The sequence below is a fragment of the Salvelinus sp. IW2-2015 genome, linkage group LG9, assembly GCF_002910315.2.
Source record: "Salvelinus sp. IW2-2015 linkage group LG9, ASM291031v2, whole genome shotgun sequence".
Taxonomy (NCBI): Eukaryota; Metazoa; Chordata; class Actinopteri; order Salmoniformes; family Salmonidae; genus Salvelinus; species Salvelinus sp. IW2-2015.
The window spans coordinates 4,518,105-4,537,786 of NC_036849.1; the positions used below are offsets into that span (position 1 = coordinate 4,518,105).

The 19,682-nt window shown below is 43.0% G+C and overlaps 1 protein-coding gene across 1 annotated transcript in view; it reads left to right on the forward strand.

Annotated features, from left to right (window-relative positions):
* pals1a (protein associated with LIN7 1, MAGUK p55 family member a) overlaps positions 1-19,682 on the forward strand; it is a 55,527-nt gene that overhangs the window by 21,211 nt on the left and 14,634 nt on the right. Inside the window, exons 3-7 of the mRNA XM_023994035.2 lie at positions 8,652-9,193; positions 10,386-10,594; positions 15,218-15,295; positions 16,151-16,297; positions 16,651-16,890. Coding sequence (XP_023849803.1) covers positions 8,812-9,193; positions 10,386-10,594; positions 15,218-15,295; positions 16,151-16,297; positions 16,651-16,890 — 1,056 coding nt within the window. The 5' untranslated portion in view covers positions 8,652-8,811. The remainder of the gene's footprint in view (positions 1-8,651; positions 9,194-10,385; positions 10,595-15,217; positions 15,296-16,150; positions 16,298-16,650; positions 16,891-19,682) is intronic.

Below are 19,682 nucleotides of genomic sequence, written 5' to 3' on the forward strand. Positions count from 1 at the left end.
AACATGAGAGGTTATTTTAAAAGTACTGGACAACTTTGTGACATCAAATGGACTTTGGTGATCAAGTTGTATTATCTGTACTGCTGGCACAAAAGCCATGATATTGAGAAATACAGTGGTTCCTCCTTTAAAAGTTGCGAGCTTATGCCGCGGAACTTAGAGGTAATTTGTGGTTTAGTACGGTACCCTGCGTCACCACTTCATTGCTCCAGACCAGCGCAGGGGGGAGTTAGAGCTCTGATTATTAGAGGTCGACCGATTTTAAGTTTTCATAACAATCAGTAATCTACCTTTTTGGATGCCGATTATGGCCGATTACATTGCAATCCACAAGGAGACTGCGTGTCAGGTTGACCACTTGTTACGTGAATGCAGCATCAAAATGACCATGTGGCTGCAAGGAGCCAAGGTAAGTTGCTAGCTAGCATTAAACTTATCTTATATAAAAATACAATCAATCTTCACATAATCACTAGTTATAACTACACATGGTTGATTGTATTACTAGGTTAACTAGCTTGTTCTGCGTTGCATATAATCAATGGGGTTGCCTGTTAATTTATCGAATCACAGCCTACATCAACTTGATGATTTAACAAAAGCGCATTCGCGAAAAAAGCACAATCTTTGCAATAATGTACCTAACCATAAGCATCACTGCCTTAAAATCAATACACACCTATGTATTTTTTAAACCTGCACATGTAGTTAATAGAAATGTAATGTTAGCAGGCAATATTAACTAGGGATATTGTCACTTTTCTTGCGTTTAGTGCAAGCAGAGTCAGGGTATATGCACGCAGTTTTAGCCGCATGGCTTGTTGCGACCTGTTGAAAGACCATTTATTCCTAACAAAGACTGTAATTAATTTGCCAGAATTTTAAGTAATTATGACATAAGATTGAAGGTTGTGCAATGCAACAGTAATATTTAGACTTAAAGTTGTCACCCGTTCGATAAAATACAGAACGGTTCCGTATTTCACTGAAAGAATAAATGTTTTGTTTTCTAAATTTGACCATATTAATGACCAAAGGCTTGTATTTCTGTGTTAATTATATTATAATTAAGTCTATGATTTGATAGAGCAGTCTGACTGAGTGGTGGTAGGCAGCAGCATGCTCGTAAGCATTCATTCAAACAGCAGCTCTTAGCAGTGCTGGGATGCACAGCGCTGTTTATGACTTCAAGCCTATCAACTCCCGAGGTTAGGCTGGCAATACTAAAGTGCCTATAAGAACATCCAATAGTCAAAGGTATAGGAAATACAATTGGTATAGAGAGCGCAAGTCCTATAACTACAACCTAAAACTTCTTACCTGGGAATATTGAAGACTCGTGTTAAAAGGAACCACCAGCTTTCAAATGTTCTGAGCAAGGAACTTAAACGTTAGCTTTTTTACATGGCACATATTGCCCTTTTACTTTCTTCTCCAACACTGTGTTTTTATTTATTTGACTAAATAGATTTTATTTATGTATTATATTAAGTTAAAATAAGTGTTCAGTGGTGTTGCAATTGTCATTTATTATTTATAAATATATATAAATAACTTAATATAATACATAAATAAAATCTATTTAGTCAAATATGTTCAATTTGGTTTAAAAGCATCCTTCACTCATGCTGCCAAACACACCCTTGTAAAACTGACTATCCTACAGATCCTCGACTTCCTCGATGTCATTTACAAAATAGCCTCCATTACCCTACTCAATAAATTGGATGCAGTCTATCAGTGCCATCCGTTTTGTCACCAAAGCCCCATATACTACCCACCACTGTGACCTGTACGCTCTCGTTGGCTGGCCCTTGCTTCATACTTGTTGCCAAACCCATTGGCTCCAGGTCATCTACAAGACCCTGCTAGGTAAAGTCCCCCCTTATCTCAGCTCGCTGGTCACCATAGCAGCACCCACCTGTAGCATGCGCTCCAGCAGGTATATCTATCTGGTCACCCCCAAAACCAATTCTTCCTTTGGCCGCCTCTCCTTCCAGTTCTCTGCTGCCTATGACTGGAATGAACTACAAAAATCTCTGAAACTGGAAACACTTATCGCCCTCACTAGCTTTAAGCACCAGCTGTCAGAGCAGCTCACAGATTACTGCACCTGTACATAGCCCATCTATAATTTAGCCCAAACAACTACCTCTCCCCCTACTGTATTTATTTATTTATTTTGCTCCTTTGCACCCCATTATTTCTATCTCTACTTTGCACATTCTTCCACTGCAAATCTACCATTCCAGTGTTTTACTTGCTATATTGTATTTACCTCACCACCATGGCCTTTTCTTTGCCTTTACCTCATCTCACCTCATTTGCTCACATTGTATATAGACTTATTTTTCTACTGTATTATTGACTGTATGTTTGTTTTACTCCATGTGTAACTCTGTTGTATGTGTCGAACTGCTTTGCTTTATCTTGGCCAGGTCGCAATTGTAAATGAGAACTTGTTCTCAACTTGCCTACCTGGTTAAATAAAGGTAAAATAAAATAAAAAATATGGGACCCAAAAGCATAATCACAGTGTGTCTGACAATGAATGGGCGACATAAACCTAAATAGAAACTGATAATTATGCATGACTTCAGTATTACTTACTAAAACTGTTGTTAAACTCAGGTTTTTATTCATTTTGTTAGAATTATTTTGCTCCTATTGTAGGTCACTCCCGACCAGTCATGTTGTACAGTCTAACGGTCTAAAACATTGCATAGCAGTGCAAGCTGTGGTGCTGCAGATGCTGGTTCAATACCTGTGCCAGCCTCGACTGAGAGACCCCTGAGATGACTGTAGGTTTCTGTTTTTTCTTCCTCTAAAAACATAGTTATAAGTAACAAACTGGCTTTATTTACAAATTAGTAACAATGTTCAAGAATGGCCCTTTTCTCACTCATTTCACATTATTTGAAAACGAAATCATCTCCAATATTTAAGGGGCATTGCACTAATAATGGCGCTGAGTAGGGAAACGTTCTGTTCTTAGTGCCAGTCTGCACGTTCAAACTAAAACAATGTAACTGATAATGGTATCTTTATGCTTTCATTTAATAAAATAATGATAAAATACTCTTTCAAAATGCCGATGTTTATTTAGTTATGGATCCATAACGAATTACTATGGGAATAAATATCACTGAATTAGAGAAATATCCTCTATGTAATTATTGGCGGAGAGTCATTTTTCCATATACTGTAGGTCTACCGTAGGTGACATGAGTCTCACTAGTGTTGAGTAATGTGGTCTAGGTCTTCTTTATTTAAAGAGCATATTGAAGTTAGAAGCAATAGCCTACAACTATTTCAGCACCGTTTCACGCTGCTCTGAGACAAGCATGGGGACTGGTCTTGATAAATCAATTATATTTTTTATTTTCACTTAATCTCCGTTTGGGTATTGGTTAGACTAGAATTAGAAAATTTGGGTGCAGAAATGTTATGCTCTTAGTGTAACCTTTATTTAACTAGGCAAGTCAGTTAAGAACAAATTCTTATTTACAAGAACAGCCTCTGCTTCCTCCCCGTCGGGGAATTGAACCCCGGTCTCCTGTGTGCCCGCATTCTCTAGTCCAGCCATTATTGAAGGCTATCAAATGCTTCTCAAAGATGCCCTCTGGTAGTCAAACTAGCACTAACTAGCATTAATGGTACCAGTGGTTCACACTTAATAACGTGCCATAGAATTCTGCAGCACCTTGTAAGCTGCACCGCAGTACGCTGCAACTTTTAAAGGAGGAACCACTAGTGGAAACGCGCTTGCAAACATTTGCTCCCGATGCCACCGAGAGGCTCTTGCTGCCAAGGGAATGCCTGACCGCTTGAAAGACGTTTTGGACACTACAGTACAAATGGTTAACTTTGCAATGATATGGGGGGCGATGTAACGCTTTTACAACATACAGAAGTGTGCTGGTTATCAAGGGGCAAAGTATTGACACGTTTTTTTTTTTATTCAGAGACAGGCTCATAGTTTTCTTTACTGACCATACTTTTCACTTGTCTGACCGCTTGCATGATGACGAATTTCTCACACGATTGGCCTATCTGGGTGACGTTGTTTCTCGCCTGAATGATCTGAATGTAGAATTACAGGGACTCTCCAACTATATTCAATGTGCGGGATAAAATTGAGGCTATGATTGAGAAGTTGGAGCTATTTTCTGTCTGCATTAACAAGGACAACACACAGGTCTTTCCATCCTTGTTAGAATTTTTTCTGTGTGCAAATTAACTCAAGCTTACAGACAATGTCAAATGTGATATAGTGAAGCACCTGAGTGAGCTGGGTGCGCAATTACGCAGGTACTTTCCCGAAACGAACGACACAACTGGATTCGTTATCCCTTTCATGCCCTACCTCCAGTCCACTTACTGATATCTGAACAAGAGAGCGGCTCTGTGAAAATGTAATTTAATCAGAAGCCACCGCAAGATTTCTGGATAGGGCTGCGGTCAGAGTTTCTTGCCTTGGCAAATCGCGCTGTTAAGACACTGATGTCCTTTGCAACCACGTACCTATATGAGAGTGGATTCTCGGCCCTCACAAGCATGAGAACTAAATACAGGCACAGACTGTGTGGGAAATGATTTAAGACTGAGACTCTCTCCAATACAACCCAACATTGCAGAGTTATGTGCATCATTTCAAGCACATCCTTCTCATTAACCTGTGGTGAGTTATTCACAATTTTCGATGAACAAATAAGGTTTTATATGTAAGATGGCTAAATAAAGAGCAAAGTTATTTATTATTTGTGCCCTGGTCCTATAAGAGCTCTTTGTCACTTCCCACGAGCCGGGTTGTGACAAACTCACTCATTCTTATGTTGTGTGTGTTTGTGGCAGGCTTACAATGATTGCAAAAAACGACATTTGAGTGCGCGCTGACCCTGGTGCTAGAGGGGGTACACAGCTGGAGGTTGAATGTTTGAAGGGGTACAGGACTATAAAAAGTTTGGGAACCACTGATCTAGAGAGCAGAATAAAAAAACAATACTTGATATACCAAAATGATATCACTTAAAGAAAAATATTTAAATGGCTTATCCAATTGCAGGATAAGCAATTTACATGCACCTTTTGATATTCCGCTCACTTTTATCCCTGTACCCATGAATAAACAGAATATTCCTCATTTAAATTCGTATGGGTTAAATGGAATAGTGACACTGACTGTAGGCCTATAAACTCACATGTAGTGTAATATAATAACTCCTGCAGAATTATGCATTTCTTGCAGTAAAATGATATAACTAATGTTAATTTTGTCACAGGAGTGGGAAAATGTGATTTCTTTCAGCTTCTCTTGAGAAAATAGGAATGTGAATGTAACTTGACTTTGACACTGTTATTCAAGCAGACAGTGTTCCAACCGCACATAATATGTATCCAAGAGGAACTGAAGTCAGAAACATGTTTCATAGTTTTCTCAGCTTTTCATTTCCTCAAAACCGGTCAAACGGTTGACATTTTGCATGGGAACAATCTTTCCACTTTTAAAATAGTTTTTTCTCCCCGGTCCCTAAACGAAACTGATAACTTTACAGGTGTTAGATTACTAATGCATTCATTCTATCGAAAGACATTATTCTGGTGAGTACTACTTTATATAGTCTTCTAGGGCAACAAGTTGACAGAAGAGAAGCTGAATGTGTTGAACTATAGTTGACAAACAAATGGCCAACCATATGTCGGAAATTATAGTGACCTACCAAATGATGAGCAGAAATGTATCTAAATTAGAGGTGGAAGTAGATAGTTATATCAGTCCATCATTACTTTGACTGACCTTCATGTCTTAATGTGGAACATTTCAAGAATTTGAAAGTTTCTTCAAGTGCAGTCGCAAAAATCAAGCACTATGATGAAACTGGCTCTCATGAGGACCGCCACAGGAAAGGAAGACCCAGAGATACCTCTGCTGCAGAGGAGAAGTTCATTAGAGTTACCAGCACCTCAGAAATTGCAGCCCAAATAACTGCTTCACAGAGTTCAAGTAACAGACACATCTCAACATCAACTGTTCAGAGGAGACTGTGTGAATCAGGCCTTCATGGTCAAATTGCTACAAAGAAACCACTACTAAAGGACACCAATAACAAGAAGAGACTTGCTTGGGCCAAGAAACACGAGCAATGGACATTAGACCGGTGGAAATCTGTTCTTTGGTCTGATGAGTCCAAATGTGAGATGTTTGGTTCCAACTGCTGTGTCTTTGTGAGATGAAGAGTAGGTGAATGGATGATCTCCACATGTGTGGTTCCCACTGTGAAACATGGAGGAGGAGGTGTTGTGGGGGTGCTTTGCTTGTGACACTGTTGGGAATTTATTTAGATTTCAAGGCACACTTAACTAGCATGGCTACCACAGCATTCTGCAGCGATACGCCATCCCATCTGGTTTGCGCTTAGTGGGACTATCATTTGTTTTTCAACAGGGCAATGACCCAACACACCTCCAGGCTGTGTAAGGGTTATTTGACCAAGAAGGAGAGTGATGGAGTGCTGCATCAGATGACCTGGCCTCCACAATCACCCGACCTCAACCCAATTGAGATGGTTTGGGATGAGTTGGACTGCAGAGTGAAGGTAAAGCAGCCAACAAGTGCTCAGCATATGTGTGATCTCCTTCAAGACTTTTGGAAAAGCATTCCAGTTGAAGCTGGTTGAGATAATGCCAAGAGTGTGCAAAGCTGTCATCAAGGCGAAGGGTGGCTACTTTGAATAATCTAAAATATATTTTGATTGAGCACTTTTTTGCTTACTACATGATTCCATATGTGTTATTTCATAGTTTTGGTGTCTTCACTATTATTCTACAATGTAGAAAATAGTAAAAAAAATAAGAAAAGCCCTTGAGTAGGTGTCCAGACTTTTGACTGGTACTGTAGTTTATTTTATTAAAACACATGGTATGTCTATATCTGGGAAAAATACATGGGGGGGGAAATGTAGACTGGCCCAACAATGACGAGACTGAATATCCAATGTTCTATGCTGGTTATGTGAACTCACCGGGGATAAGGCTGATGCTCTCTGCTGGTACCAATAACATAGGCTATAGGCTTCTGTTCAATTTAGTATAACTATGAAAGAGATTAGTCTTCATTGTCTTCTCTTTACAGCAATAAATATTTGCTTTCCGAACTATGATGAAATATTGCGATATGCCTTTCTTTTCACTGACAGTCACAACTCAACAAATTGCGGGCCCTTCTGACTGTAGGCAATGCGATTTTAAAACAATCCACAGCTTATTCTTTTAATGAAGCTAATAATCCTTTAGTCAAATCATGCTTTCTGGTCTAGTATCCAATTGTATATGTATTTCTGTTTAGACAGGAGTAGGCTATATAATTTTGTCAATTTTACTTTAGGGGAAGCTTGGCCTATGTCTGTAGCGCACTTTCAAAACTGGATTAATGCAAATATTCATGATTCTGTCAGCCTTTCCATCTACCCAAAGACGGTTAAGCTATCATTAGCATCACATATGGCTACGCAAAGTATATAGGCCCTACACACACTGCGCACACACAAGGGCGTTCCTGTGCCGATGTTGCCTCTTCAGAAAGTTGGTTTATTTTTGGTTAATTGCACATTACTGTTTGAATAAATCATGTTGATAAAAAAATGTAATAAAATATTTGTGAACCAAAATGTTACTGGCACCCTTGCGACCAATAAAATAAATTGTGTTGCACTGCCAAGTCAAACGGTCGCAAATGTGAGTGTTTTGGTCGCAGTATCAAACCCTGTTCCTGAGGTTACAACAAAGTGTGTCCTACTGAAATGTGTTCTCTGTATACTGATACAGTGCAAGGTGACCCAACAGTCATGACTCCACTCGCATGATTGAGATTATCTTTTAGGCCTACTTCTAATATGTACCATTTAGGTTAGGCTTACTTCTAGTGTGTATGGTTTAGATTAGGCCTACTTCTAGTGTGTATGGTTTAGATTAGGCTTACTTCTAGTGTGTATGGTTTAGATTAGGCCTACTTCTAGTGTGTATGGTTTAGATTAGGCCTACTTCTAATGTGTAAGATTGAAGTGTAAAACTGCATAGATTTTTCACTCCGTACCCTTTTTGTGAGAGATCTGTTGGCGAGGGGAGTATGTCTGTGGGTCAAGGGTTGAAAGTGCTGTGTGTGTGTGTGTGTGTGAGAGATAGGGCGCTAAGGTTTGTTTGGTTTTAAACAGTGTGTAATATAAGGTGATAACAGAGCGATAATGGCGTCCTTGGTCTGTGCTGTCTCAACCAGCTGGCAAACAGACTGACAGACTGACTGAGGGAGGGACCTGTAGAGAGCAGCAGAGAGGAAAGTAGTATAGTAGCGAGGTCTGTGCTGGTTGACCTATTTGTGTAAATAGTTTAGTTTCTGTCTTCCGCTTAGTGTGTTAGGTTGTTTACATTGGATTGTGGGTAGAGGTTTTCGACATTGGGTTTGGGGAGGAGTGGTGTGTGTGTGATTGTCTAAGAAGCTCATTCTTTTTGGTGGAATTGTGAGTGACTATGGATTCTCTGGTTGTATTTAAATGTTTGGTAGTGTAGGGCACGCTAATGTGCATACTATGTTGTGATTTGTCTGAGTGGCAGCATTCCTGTAACATACTAACCTTTCCTCCCTTCCTGTTCCTCAGGTGTCCCTCTCTCCTGGAATCCCAACATCTGCTGAGTCATCAGTAGTGAGTCAGGGTGTCATGGCCACCGGGCCCAGAACACGCAGAGATCACCCCTCATAGTGCTTCCCCCAGCCAGCCACCTGCAGACACATACACAGGAGGAGGCACAGGGGTGGCAATGATGACCACATCACATATGAACGGTCATGTGACTGAGTCAGACGGAGGAGGAAGTGGAGGAGGCGAGACGAACCAGGAGGAGCCCCAGCAGTGGCACAGGGAGATGGCAGTGGACTGCCCAGGGGACCTGGGTGCTCGTACCCTGCCTGTGCGGCGGTCTGCCCAGCTGGAGAGGATCCGTCAACACCAAGAGGACCTGAGGAGGAGAAGGGAGGAGGAGGGCAGGAACAGACAGGAGCTAGATCTTAATGCTTCCATACGGCTCAAGAAGCTATCTCAGAACCCCAAGGTGGGCATTGATAACCCCACCTTCGACCCCATCGAAGGCCCCTTAGGGCCCATGGGACTTCCGCCCAACCTGGGGGCCCCTACTCTACTGGGTGAGTAGGACAGAGTATGACAATACTCCTAACAAAGCCATACAATATAAGTGTTCTATTAAGTTGTGATTCTGAACAGAATAGTTATTTGGCGTTAGCCTTGAGCACTAGCAAGGATAAAGTGCTAACAAGAAAGTGGCTGTCTCTTGCTGAAATCGAATGGCAACATTTTTGCTCTGAAAACAAGGTGAAGAAAGTGCCGTTTTGCTTGAAAGACAATCCTTTCAGATTTATGGGAGTGGATTTGGAGGTAGGGTCGATTTGGAATTCAGGATAGGCCTCTAGCTGTCTGTTGCTTTCCCTCAGACTATTCACCCAAGTTCACTTTTCCTGTTCCAGGTAGGCTTTTGAATGATACCAAACATATATACACACACACACACACACACACACAGCAGTCTATAGGCCGGTAGTCAGTGCATTCTTCTTCTAAAGCGCTCTGAGGGAGTCCTACTTCACTCCCACTTAATTCTCTGATGATCGGGAGGCTGGGGTCTGGGAAAGACTGAGACTGAGGGAGGAAAGTAGGGAGTGAGAGCAGGAAGGAGGGGGTACGTGAGGAGGGAGGGAAGAGGTGTGTGTGGTAGCAGCATTCCTCGGGGGGGGGTGTTAATTAAAAACTCTGTTACAAAACATTCTGACCCAGGCTGCAATGGCTGCTCTCTGGCCCTCCATTTTCTGACCTTATTTTTTTTCTTTTTCTGCCCCATCTCCTGTCCTTCGACTGCCCTACCACTCCTCCTGCCAAGTTAATAATGCATTGAAATGATACCTATCATATAGCCTAGGCCTAGCCTAAGATAACAACAATATGTAGGACAGAAGGTACCCAGTGAAGTCAATGGCGCGTGACAGTAGATCCTCCATCAGATGAGACGACTAGCCTCCCACTTAGATACTCCCTTTTACACATGCGCAGACCTTCTCCTTATTTTGGTCTTAGTTAGACTGGACAGATATGTCTAAGAGAGGGGTCTGGATTTGAGAGAGCTGGTAAGATTTAAGAATATGATTATTTTGGAGTTGTATCACTGATATAAATATCCTGTCTTGACCATATGAGTACACTGTAATTCTTTCCTGAATCTGAGCATTTGTCTCTGGCTGTTGTGTAATGTATTTGTATGGTTGATCTGTCTGTACGGTATATGTATTCCTGATTCTCCCCCTTCCCCACTCTCCCTGCATACAGAGTTGGAGGAGCTGCTGATGTCCCTAAAGCAGGTGCAGCACTGCCTGTCTGACGCCCAGAGCCAGGAGGACGTGGAGCTGGTGCTGCAGCTGGTCCAGAAGACTGACTTCCAGAAGGCCTTCAACATCCACAATGCTGTGGCCCAGCACATGAACAGGCCCAGCCCGCCCTTCCCACACACAGACCGCGCTCAGGGCCTGGCACAAGAGGTGAGTCCTGATCTGGAGTCTGTTTGGGGTGTTATGGTTAGCTGATCATAGAGCTGTGCTTACAGAGCTGGCCCAGCAGCACGTGAACTGACCCAGCCCGCCCTTCCCCACACTCTGCCCTTAGGGCCTGGTCCAGGAGGTGAGACCCAGATGCTGATATCAAGTCAGTTTGCAGTATTACTATGTAATAGTTGAGTGTAGGCCTTGTGAAGGGTAAACTGCTCCTAGATCTGTGCCTACAGATGTGGCCATGAAAATGAACTGGCTCATGAGGAAAGCGGAAGACTCCGTTAGACACTGACCCAGAGTGTTTTCTTCAACATGGTTAAGGGTAGGATTTATGGAGGAGTAAGCTGATCCTAGGATCTGTTGCCTGTGGGCAATGGCTACCCGGAGCATACTGAGTAGGGCTAGGGAAGAGGATGTATACCCACTTCCAAATCAACCCTTCCCTTAGACCCATTTCAGACTGGGTGGGAACTAGAATAGAAGGAAATGGGAGGGGAACATCAAACTTGATCTGAGGCCAAGCTAACAGGCCAAAAAGTGAGGACTGAGGAGGGTCTGTGTGACACAATGACAGGAATACGTGCACTAAGGCACGCACATAAACACACATACACTGAAACACGCATGCACACAAACACCCACACACAAGCGATCAAGTACGACTTGTAGGAGTTGTGGAAAATGTTGCCGAAATTAGGTAGCCGACTAGCCTTGAAGTTGAAGTTCAGCAGAGTTTGTCTAGTGTAAGAGGTTTTTAATGGGCAAGAAACCACATCAAAGTACCACATGACTTTTTGAATGTTTTGTCCGCTAATGACACTTGATTGAGGAGAGAGCCTCGTTGCCTGGAATCGCTGTAGTGTGAAGTGTTAATGAGACTCAATAATAAACTTGTTTATTGTTGTTTTCCTGTTCTCTCATTCTGCCCCAGCAGCACAGAACAGCTCTTGTACTCAAGCCCCGTCATTAGAGCCCAGACGTAGAACTGAAACTCACTGACTTGGACAAGACAGGACACTCACAATAGGGCGTCTCTCGGTGTCTCTGAGGCTGCTGCCTGCACCATTATAGACTCACTGACAGCAGTGAGTCTATAATGGTGCCTTAGTCATTAGGCACCAAATGGGAGAAAATGGGCTTAAACGGGGTCGGAATACCAGAATTTGCCCCACGTGTGTGTGTGTGTGTGTGTGTGAACATTTGTTTGTGTGTGTGTGTTTATGCATGTGGACAGAATACATTGTCCTATAATATACATACCTTTCCCATGCCAAATGGTCCCTATTCCAAGATCAACTTGGGTCTTTTTTAAACAGGAAAGGTATGTAGGGAGTTTTCTATTGGCCAGCCCTTATGTGGACCATGTCACCATTGTGTACGTTATGGTAGAGTCACAACTAGAGGTCGACCGATTATGATTTTTCAACACCGATACCGATTATTGGAGGGCAAATAAAGCCGATACCGATTAATCAGCCGATTTTTAAAATGTATTTGTAATAATGACAATTACAACAATACTGAATGAACACTTATTTTAACTTAATATAATAAATCAATAAAATCAATTTAGACTCAAATAAATAATGAAACATGTTCAATTTGGTTTAAATAATGCAAAAACAAAGTGTTGGAGAAGAACGTAAAAGTGCAATATGTGCCATGTAAGAAAGCTAATGTTTAAGTTCCTTGCTCAGAACATGAGAACATATGAAAGCTGGTGGTTCCTTTTAACATGAGTCTCCAATATTCCCAGGTAAGAAGTTTTAGGTTGTATCTATTATAGTACTATTTCTCTCTAAACCATTTGTATTTCATATACCTTTGACTATTGGATGTTCTTATAGGCACTTTAGTATTGCCAGTGTAACAGTATAGCTTCCGTCCCTCTCCTCGCTCCTACCTGGGCTCGAACCAGGAACACATCGACAACAGCCACCCTCGAAGCAGCATTACCCATGCAGAGCAAGGGGAACAACTACTCCAAGTCTCAGAGCGAGTGACGTTTGAAACGCTATTAGCACGCACCCCGCTAACTAGCTAGCCATTTCACATCGGTTACACCAGCCTAATCTCGGAAGTTGATGGGCTTGAAGTCATAAACAGCGCAATAGCTGCTGGCAAACGCACGAAAATGCTGTTTGAATGAATGCTTACGAGCCTGCTGGTGCCCACCATCGCTCAGTCAGACTGCTCTATCAAATCATAGACTTAATTATAACATAATAACACACAGAAATACGAGCCTTAGGTCATTAATATGGTCGAATCCGGAAACTATCATCTCGAAAACAAAACATTTATTCTTTCAGTGAAATACGGAACCGTTCCGTATTTTATCTAACGGGTGGCATCCATCAGTCTAAATATTCCTGTTACATTGCACAACCTTCAATGTTATGTCATAATTACGTAAAATTCTGGCAAATTAGTTCGCAATGAGCCAGGCGGCTCAAACTGTTGCATATACTCTGACTCTGCGTGCAATGAACGCAAGAGAAGTGACACAATTTCACCTGGTTAATATTGCCTGCTAACCTGGATTTCCTTTAGCTAAATATGCAGATTTAAAAATATATACTTGTGTATTGATTTTAAGAAAGGCATTGATGTTTATGGTTAGGTACACGTTGGAGCAACGACAGTCCTTTTTTGCGAATGCGCACTGCATCAATTATATGCAACGTAGGACACGCTAGATAAACTAGTAATATCATCAACCATGTGTAGTTATAACTAGTGATTATGATTGATTGATTGTTTTTTATAAGATACGTTTAATGCTAGCTAGCAACTTACCTTGGCTTCTTACTGCATTCGCGTAACAGGCGGGCTCCTCGTGAGGCAGGTGGTTAGAGCGTTGGACTAGTTTATCGTAAGGTTGCAAGATTGAATCCCTGAGCTGACAAAGTAAAAATCTGTCGTTCTGCCCCAGACCAAGGCAGTTAACCCAGTGTTCCTAGGCCGTCATTGAAAATAAGAATGTGTTCTTAACTGACTTGCCTAGTTAAAGTGTAAAAAAAAAAAAAAAAAAAATCAGCGTCCAAAATTACCGATTTCCGATTGTTATGAAAACTTGATATCGACTTTATTAATCGGCCATTCCGATTAATCGGTCGACCTCTAGTCACAACCACCAATGGGCGAACTCTTCCTCTTCGCACTGGGTTCATATAGCCAAAACAAAGCGTCCCAGTGGTCAAGAAAAATGTCGGCCACGAATTGCTCGGCGCTGAAGTTGGTCTCCACCGCCAAGCTCACGCAGTGTTGCTGCTCAATGACCAAAGGATTGTCTGGTGGAAAAGGGGCGAGTGCTGAGTTATGCTAATTAACACATAACAGTTACATGGTAGCTGTGAATTGCAGGCTATTACCAAGTGCCAGGTGCTAGAAGCCAAGTTAGCCAAGCCATTAGCCCAAAACAAAGACCTATGTTTCAAAGTTGAAACGGCTCATAATAATGGCCAGAAAGAAGCAAATGGAATGGCATTGAACACCTGGAAACCATGTGTTTGATACCATTCCACTGATTCCACACCAGCCATTACCACGAGCCCATTCTCCCCAATTTAGGTGCCACCAACCTCCTGTGACGTGCATCCAGGTATACTGATGTGGGGGGAGTCAACTTATTTTAATGACATTATTTCATAATTTTTAATAAGTGTGCTCCATTTGAAGTAGAAATCGAAACTAAACGTCATTACATGAAACAAAATGTTAAATCATTTGAGACTACAGGAAATAGGTTAACTGCTATGTTAAACAACTGCAGTCATGGTTGCTTTGGTTATCAACAGCCTTGTGGCTATTGTAATCTTTACTGTGGGGGGAAAAAAACGTATCTCTAAAGTTGTCCCAGGTGAGGCAGGCAGCATGCGAGTGAGGGGCAACTGCGCAGGCGCCTTACCTAGTCAGTCTGGAATACTACCACAACACCATAGTGGGATTAGCCTAGGTCTGGAGGAGACCACTTCAGTGAGAAGGTTTTTTCCCCCCCCATGGGGCCACCCTGGTATAACCCCACCTCCATAAACTTAGTGTTAGACCCCTCTGCCTTGAATGGATTAACCTGGTCCCAGTGACGTCAGCTCCAGAGGGATTCTGGGTTGACTGACTGCACTCAAACTGGGTCGTGTTCATTAGGCACCAATTATAAGAACATTTATTGAAACATGGAAGGACTATCTGGGCTTGTCTTTACAAAACGTTTTAAAATATGTTCTGTTGCATGCCCTAATGAACACAACCAAAGCTGAACCCGGGCCCGAGGCCGTCTCGCTGCTTACTCTAACATGGTCTGCGGCTGGGGCCGTTCTAATGCACCCCGCAAGGAAAAAGTTAAAACCAGTCAACATAATATTTTAACACAAACCCTATGTATGCCATCTAGTCTGGTGAACAAAAGCATTGCAGCTGTTGAATCAAGGTGGGAAGAATCGTGACAGATTCTCTTCCCTTCCGACCTTCCTGTGTAGATGCTGCTGTCCTCTGTTTTGATCAGTTTCTTTGATTTGAGAGAACGGGTGTAAGTCATCAGATGTGTTTTCAAGTTGGTGTGTCCTATCCCTGCTCCTATTTCTTATACTTCCTGTGTTCTGGTGTGTTCTCCAGGTCCAGTCTATGGTTCATAACAGCCAACACAAGGAGGGTTTGGAGCTCAACACCCTGCTCTCTTCCCCACATGTCCAGGTGAGGCCTCCATCCATTCCTACTCTGTCTATTTCTGTGTCTCAGTTTAACCTGTGTCTCTCTGCGCCACTTTAATGGCGGTGTAACGTGCATCTCTGTTTAACCTGTCCCAGTGTAACGTCTGTCTCTCTCCCAGTATAAAGTTATCATCCTGGATCTCAGGGCTGGGGTTCTTCAGGTCAGGACTGTGTTTGTTCAGCTGTGATCAACTATTGGCTACATCTCTTGGCAGAAGCCGGGCCAAAGCCCTGATCTCGCTCTCTTTAACTCTCACACGTGGGATGAGTGACCTGATTTCTCTCTCTGTCCCCAACATCTACAATGGTGGTGATGCTGCTCCTCTGAGACACCAGGGCATGTTGAACGTCTGAAATAGATTGAAAGGGGAAGTGTACTACCTGAATGTTTTTGCTACAGTGTACCCTGCAGAACACAACCCACACAGTAGGAGGTGAGGGAGTGAGGATAGAGGAGGAGGAGTGGTTGGGGGGGGTCCCCCTGTGTTGTTTTGAGGGTTGCCATAGAGGTAGACCTAGAGAGGTAACTAACTAGGCATTTCTCCCCAGGGGCAGATGGAGGGAGTGGAAAATGATTTACCTGCTGTCCCTCAGGGGAAATTATGGCTGTCTGTTACTACTTAATGAAATGAAAGTTTCTTTTGTAATGTTTGTCCTCCTGGATGTCTTCCTTCCACCAGAACTAGAACAGCAGGGGGCTCTGGAAGTAATAACGACAGTACTGTTAGACACAGATGCTTGCGTCCATGCATCTACCTGTCTGTGTGTTTGCATTTTCAAGTGTCTAAAAGTTAACCCAGTTAGGCTGACGAACCCAATGTCCCCTGTCCCTCCACAGGCAGTGCTTCTGGCCCATGACTGTGTTGCGGTGCAGGAGATGCAGCTGGAGCCCCTGACCCCAGACGACCACTGTGAAACTCTCACCCAATGGGGAGGGGAGACCGTCAAGATAGTCTGCATCGAGAAGGCCAGGGACATTCCACTGGTGAGAGACCCCTTTAAAACACACTGTCATGAATCAACATAGGAGTAGATATAGACTGTCTGAAAAGTGTACAAGCTGTCAAAGCCTTGATTCCCTCTGTCTTTGTTTCCTCAATTTCCCACCCCTCTCTCTCAAAGCTTATTGGAGAAGAGGTTTCAAGGTCCCTCCTTTTGGATCTCCTCCAATGAGCTTTGAGAGTGTGGCAAGGAATCGAGTACGGGAGGAATCAAGAATTTGGCCGCTTGTACACTTTTTTTCAGACAGCCAACATCACTCTCCTCTACCTAACAAAATGTAAACCCTCCAGTATCTGCACCGTCACTAACCTCTGTTCTCCACTGTCTGCGTGGCAGGGCGCGACGGTGCGTAACGACATGGACAGCGTGATAATAAGCCGCATCGTGAAGGGTGGGGCGGCGGAGCGCAGCGGGCTGCTCCATGAAGGAGACGAGGTTCTGGAGATCAACGGAGTGGAGATCCGAGGGAAGGACGTCAACGAGGTCTTCGACATCCTGGCCGACATGCACGGCAACCTGACCTTCATCCTCATCCCCAGCCCACAGACCAAACCCCCGCCCATCAAGGAGACTGTGGTAAGTACAGACGCACCTTCATCCAAGAACCCCCCCTCACCTCTCCTCTCAGCCCCTGGGCTGGGATGTCTGTCTGTCTGAAGCAGTCACACTGTTCCAGGTTCCAATGGCTCAGTGGGTTGCAGACAGGGTTGGGTAGGTTACTTTCTAAATGTAATCCGTTACTAGTTACCTGTCCAAAATTGTAATCAGTAATCTGTTACTTTTAGATTATGTTCCCCTTAAGAGACATTGTAAGTAGATTAAAATGTATGTTACTAATTGAACGACATCTATTGCAGGATAAATCAATGTTAAAGTTGACATAGCTGACCATTTATGCATGTAAAATTTTACTTTATGGGTGGTTATGTAGACTTCTTCTAACCATCACTTTCTACTACATATAATAATATGATTAAGTTCTATCAGAATTCCAGTCATTCCAATAAATGTTATACCCCTTGATCTTCAAGAATTGGACTTGGAAGTATCGAAATATAGATTGCCCAAATTGTTTTACCTGAGCATAACCCAGAAATGGATGCAAGGACTGACCATCCATGATATCAAAGTGATTGTTTTTAACCATGTTATGAGGCTATACAGTGTTTGTTTACATTTACAATGTTTACAAACATTGGAGTAAAACAAGTTTATTTTGGGTTCTCGTGGAGTGTGACAGTTGAACTAAGCTGAACGAGATGGCCGCATGAACTAGGAGCTCCGCACAAGTAGTTTCCAATTCCTAATCTTACCTCCACTTCAAGTTTAAACTCATTTAGCTTTAGTCAAAAAGTCATGGCGGCTACAAAAGGCGACACTACAGGTGACATTTTTACCCGGACTCGAGCACTAGCGACGGAAAAAGCCTCCAAGAAGCAGCTAGCTTCAGAAAAAGCTAGCGCCATTAGCCAGGAGCAAGAGGCCCCCCCGAGGCCCAACGAAGGCCAACCTCGCACTCTGTCGAAGACATCTTTTTTGAGCTGAGATCCCAACGTACAGAACTCAACACTAAACTAGATGCCATTAACGCTCAGCTCAGTGCGATAGGGGGCAAGGTGACAATCCTGGAAAATGCTTTGCCTGACATAAACAACAAGATAACCATAAACGCGGGGCGCCTGGACGAGGCAGAGAAGCGAATCCTATCCACGGAAAACTTATTGACAGACGCCATGGAAACAATAGCATATGCTAAAAAAAAAATGGAGCAGCTGGAAGAGAAAACAGAGGACCTGGAAAACAGGGGGCGAAGGAATAATTGTGTTCTATTAAATCTGGGCGAAAAAGAAGAGGGAAACATGCCACTGATCCGCTACCTGCAAGACAAACTTCCCGAGTGGCTCCACCTGTCCACCGACAGACCCATAGAACTCGAGAGAGCTCACCGAGCACTGAGGCCCCCACCAGCAGCYAGACAACCACCGCGCCCAATCACCATACGTTTCTTGAGATTCACCGACAAGGAACGAGTCCTACAGGCGGCGAAAACCAACACCATTACAGTGGGAAACGCCAAACTCATCTTACTCCAGGACCTGTCAGCTGGAATACGCCGAAAGCGCCGAGARTTTGACGAGGTGAAGAAATRCTCCATTGACCGAGGCATCTTTAGGSGATTCAAATACCCAAACGAGCTCAGGATTCTTYACCAAGGAGCCCTGCGACACTTCAAAACTCCCGAAGAGGCAAAACGTTTTTTGAAAGACAACCCCGGTCAATGAGAAATGGACCAATGACTAAATGCGATTACTATTATTACTAAAGGAGGTAAGACAACATATAGCCGATATCCAAAGACCCACCCGCCCTGCTAAATGTCATTATAGCCGTCTAATCTATATTTATGTTCCTTTAGCTGAGAGGGATAGGCTCCATWTTATAACCTAGGCCTACTATATGTAGGCTGGGCTATTGATTTTATTTTCTCCCATTTTTAATGTGGTCTGGACGGGGGCTACGTTGTCATTTACCCAATGCGGGGCGGAGAGGATGAGGCATTTCTTTGGTGGGGAGGGGGAGACGTTGTGCGTTGCTAACTGTTCCCGGTTTTTTTGTTGTTGTTGTGGGAACACAGAATTGTGACTGAGCGGGGAGGTAATAGATCCAACGGGATATGTCGAGTTGTTTGGGAACTCGGCTGGGGTGTTCAGAGACTGTTATTTTATGTAAACCATTTATTTTCCTTTTATRTGAACGCAGCTGTAACTACTATCCACCTTTACCCAGAGATGACTTGCACTAAAGTTCGATTACTGTTCGATGACGATGACTAGTACCTTAAATCTATTGACATGGAACTGCCATGGTCTAGGTCATGCAATAAAACGGAAAAAGATTACTATGGCTCTAAAAAAGGAAAAAGCAGACATCGCCTTATTCAAGAGACACACCTCTGTGATGCTGAACATGCCAAACTCCGCAGAGCTTGGGTGGGACAGGGTATTTCTCATCTTTCAAATCCAACAGTAGAAGGCACAGCCATACTTATCCATAAGAATGTTTCCATTCATAATTGACAAAAACATAATCTGATCCGGAGGGGAGATTTATTTTGATAACTGGGTCACTGTATGGGCAACCATTACTCTCTTAAACATATACGCCCCTAACACAGATACTCCTGCTTTTATGTCGAAAATGATAACCTGTTCAATGAGCATTGTGTTCCTTTGGAGTGTTGGCCGGAGATTTTAATTGTACCCTGAACCCAACCCTAGACAAATCATCTCAAGTCCCCACCACAAATCCTAGAATCTGCAAAGATGTTGAACTCTCTTACTAAAGAGATGGGACTGATAGATATCTGG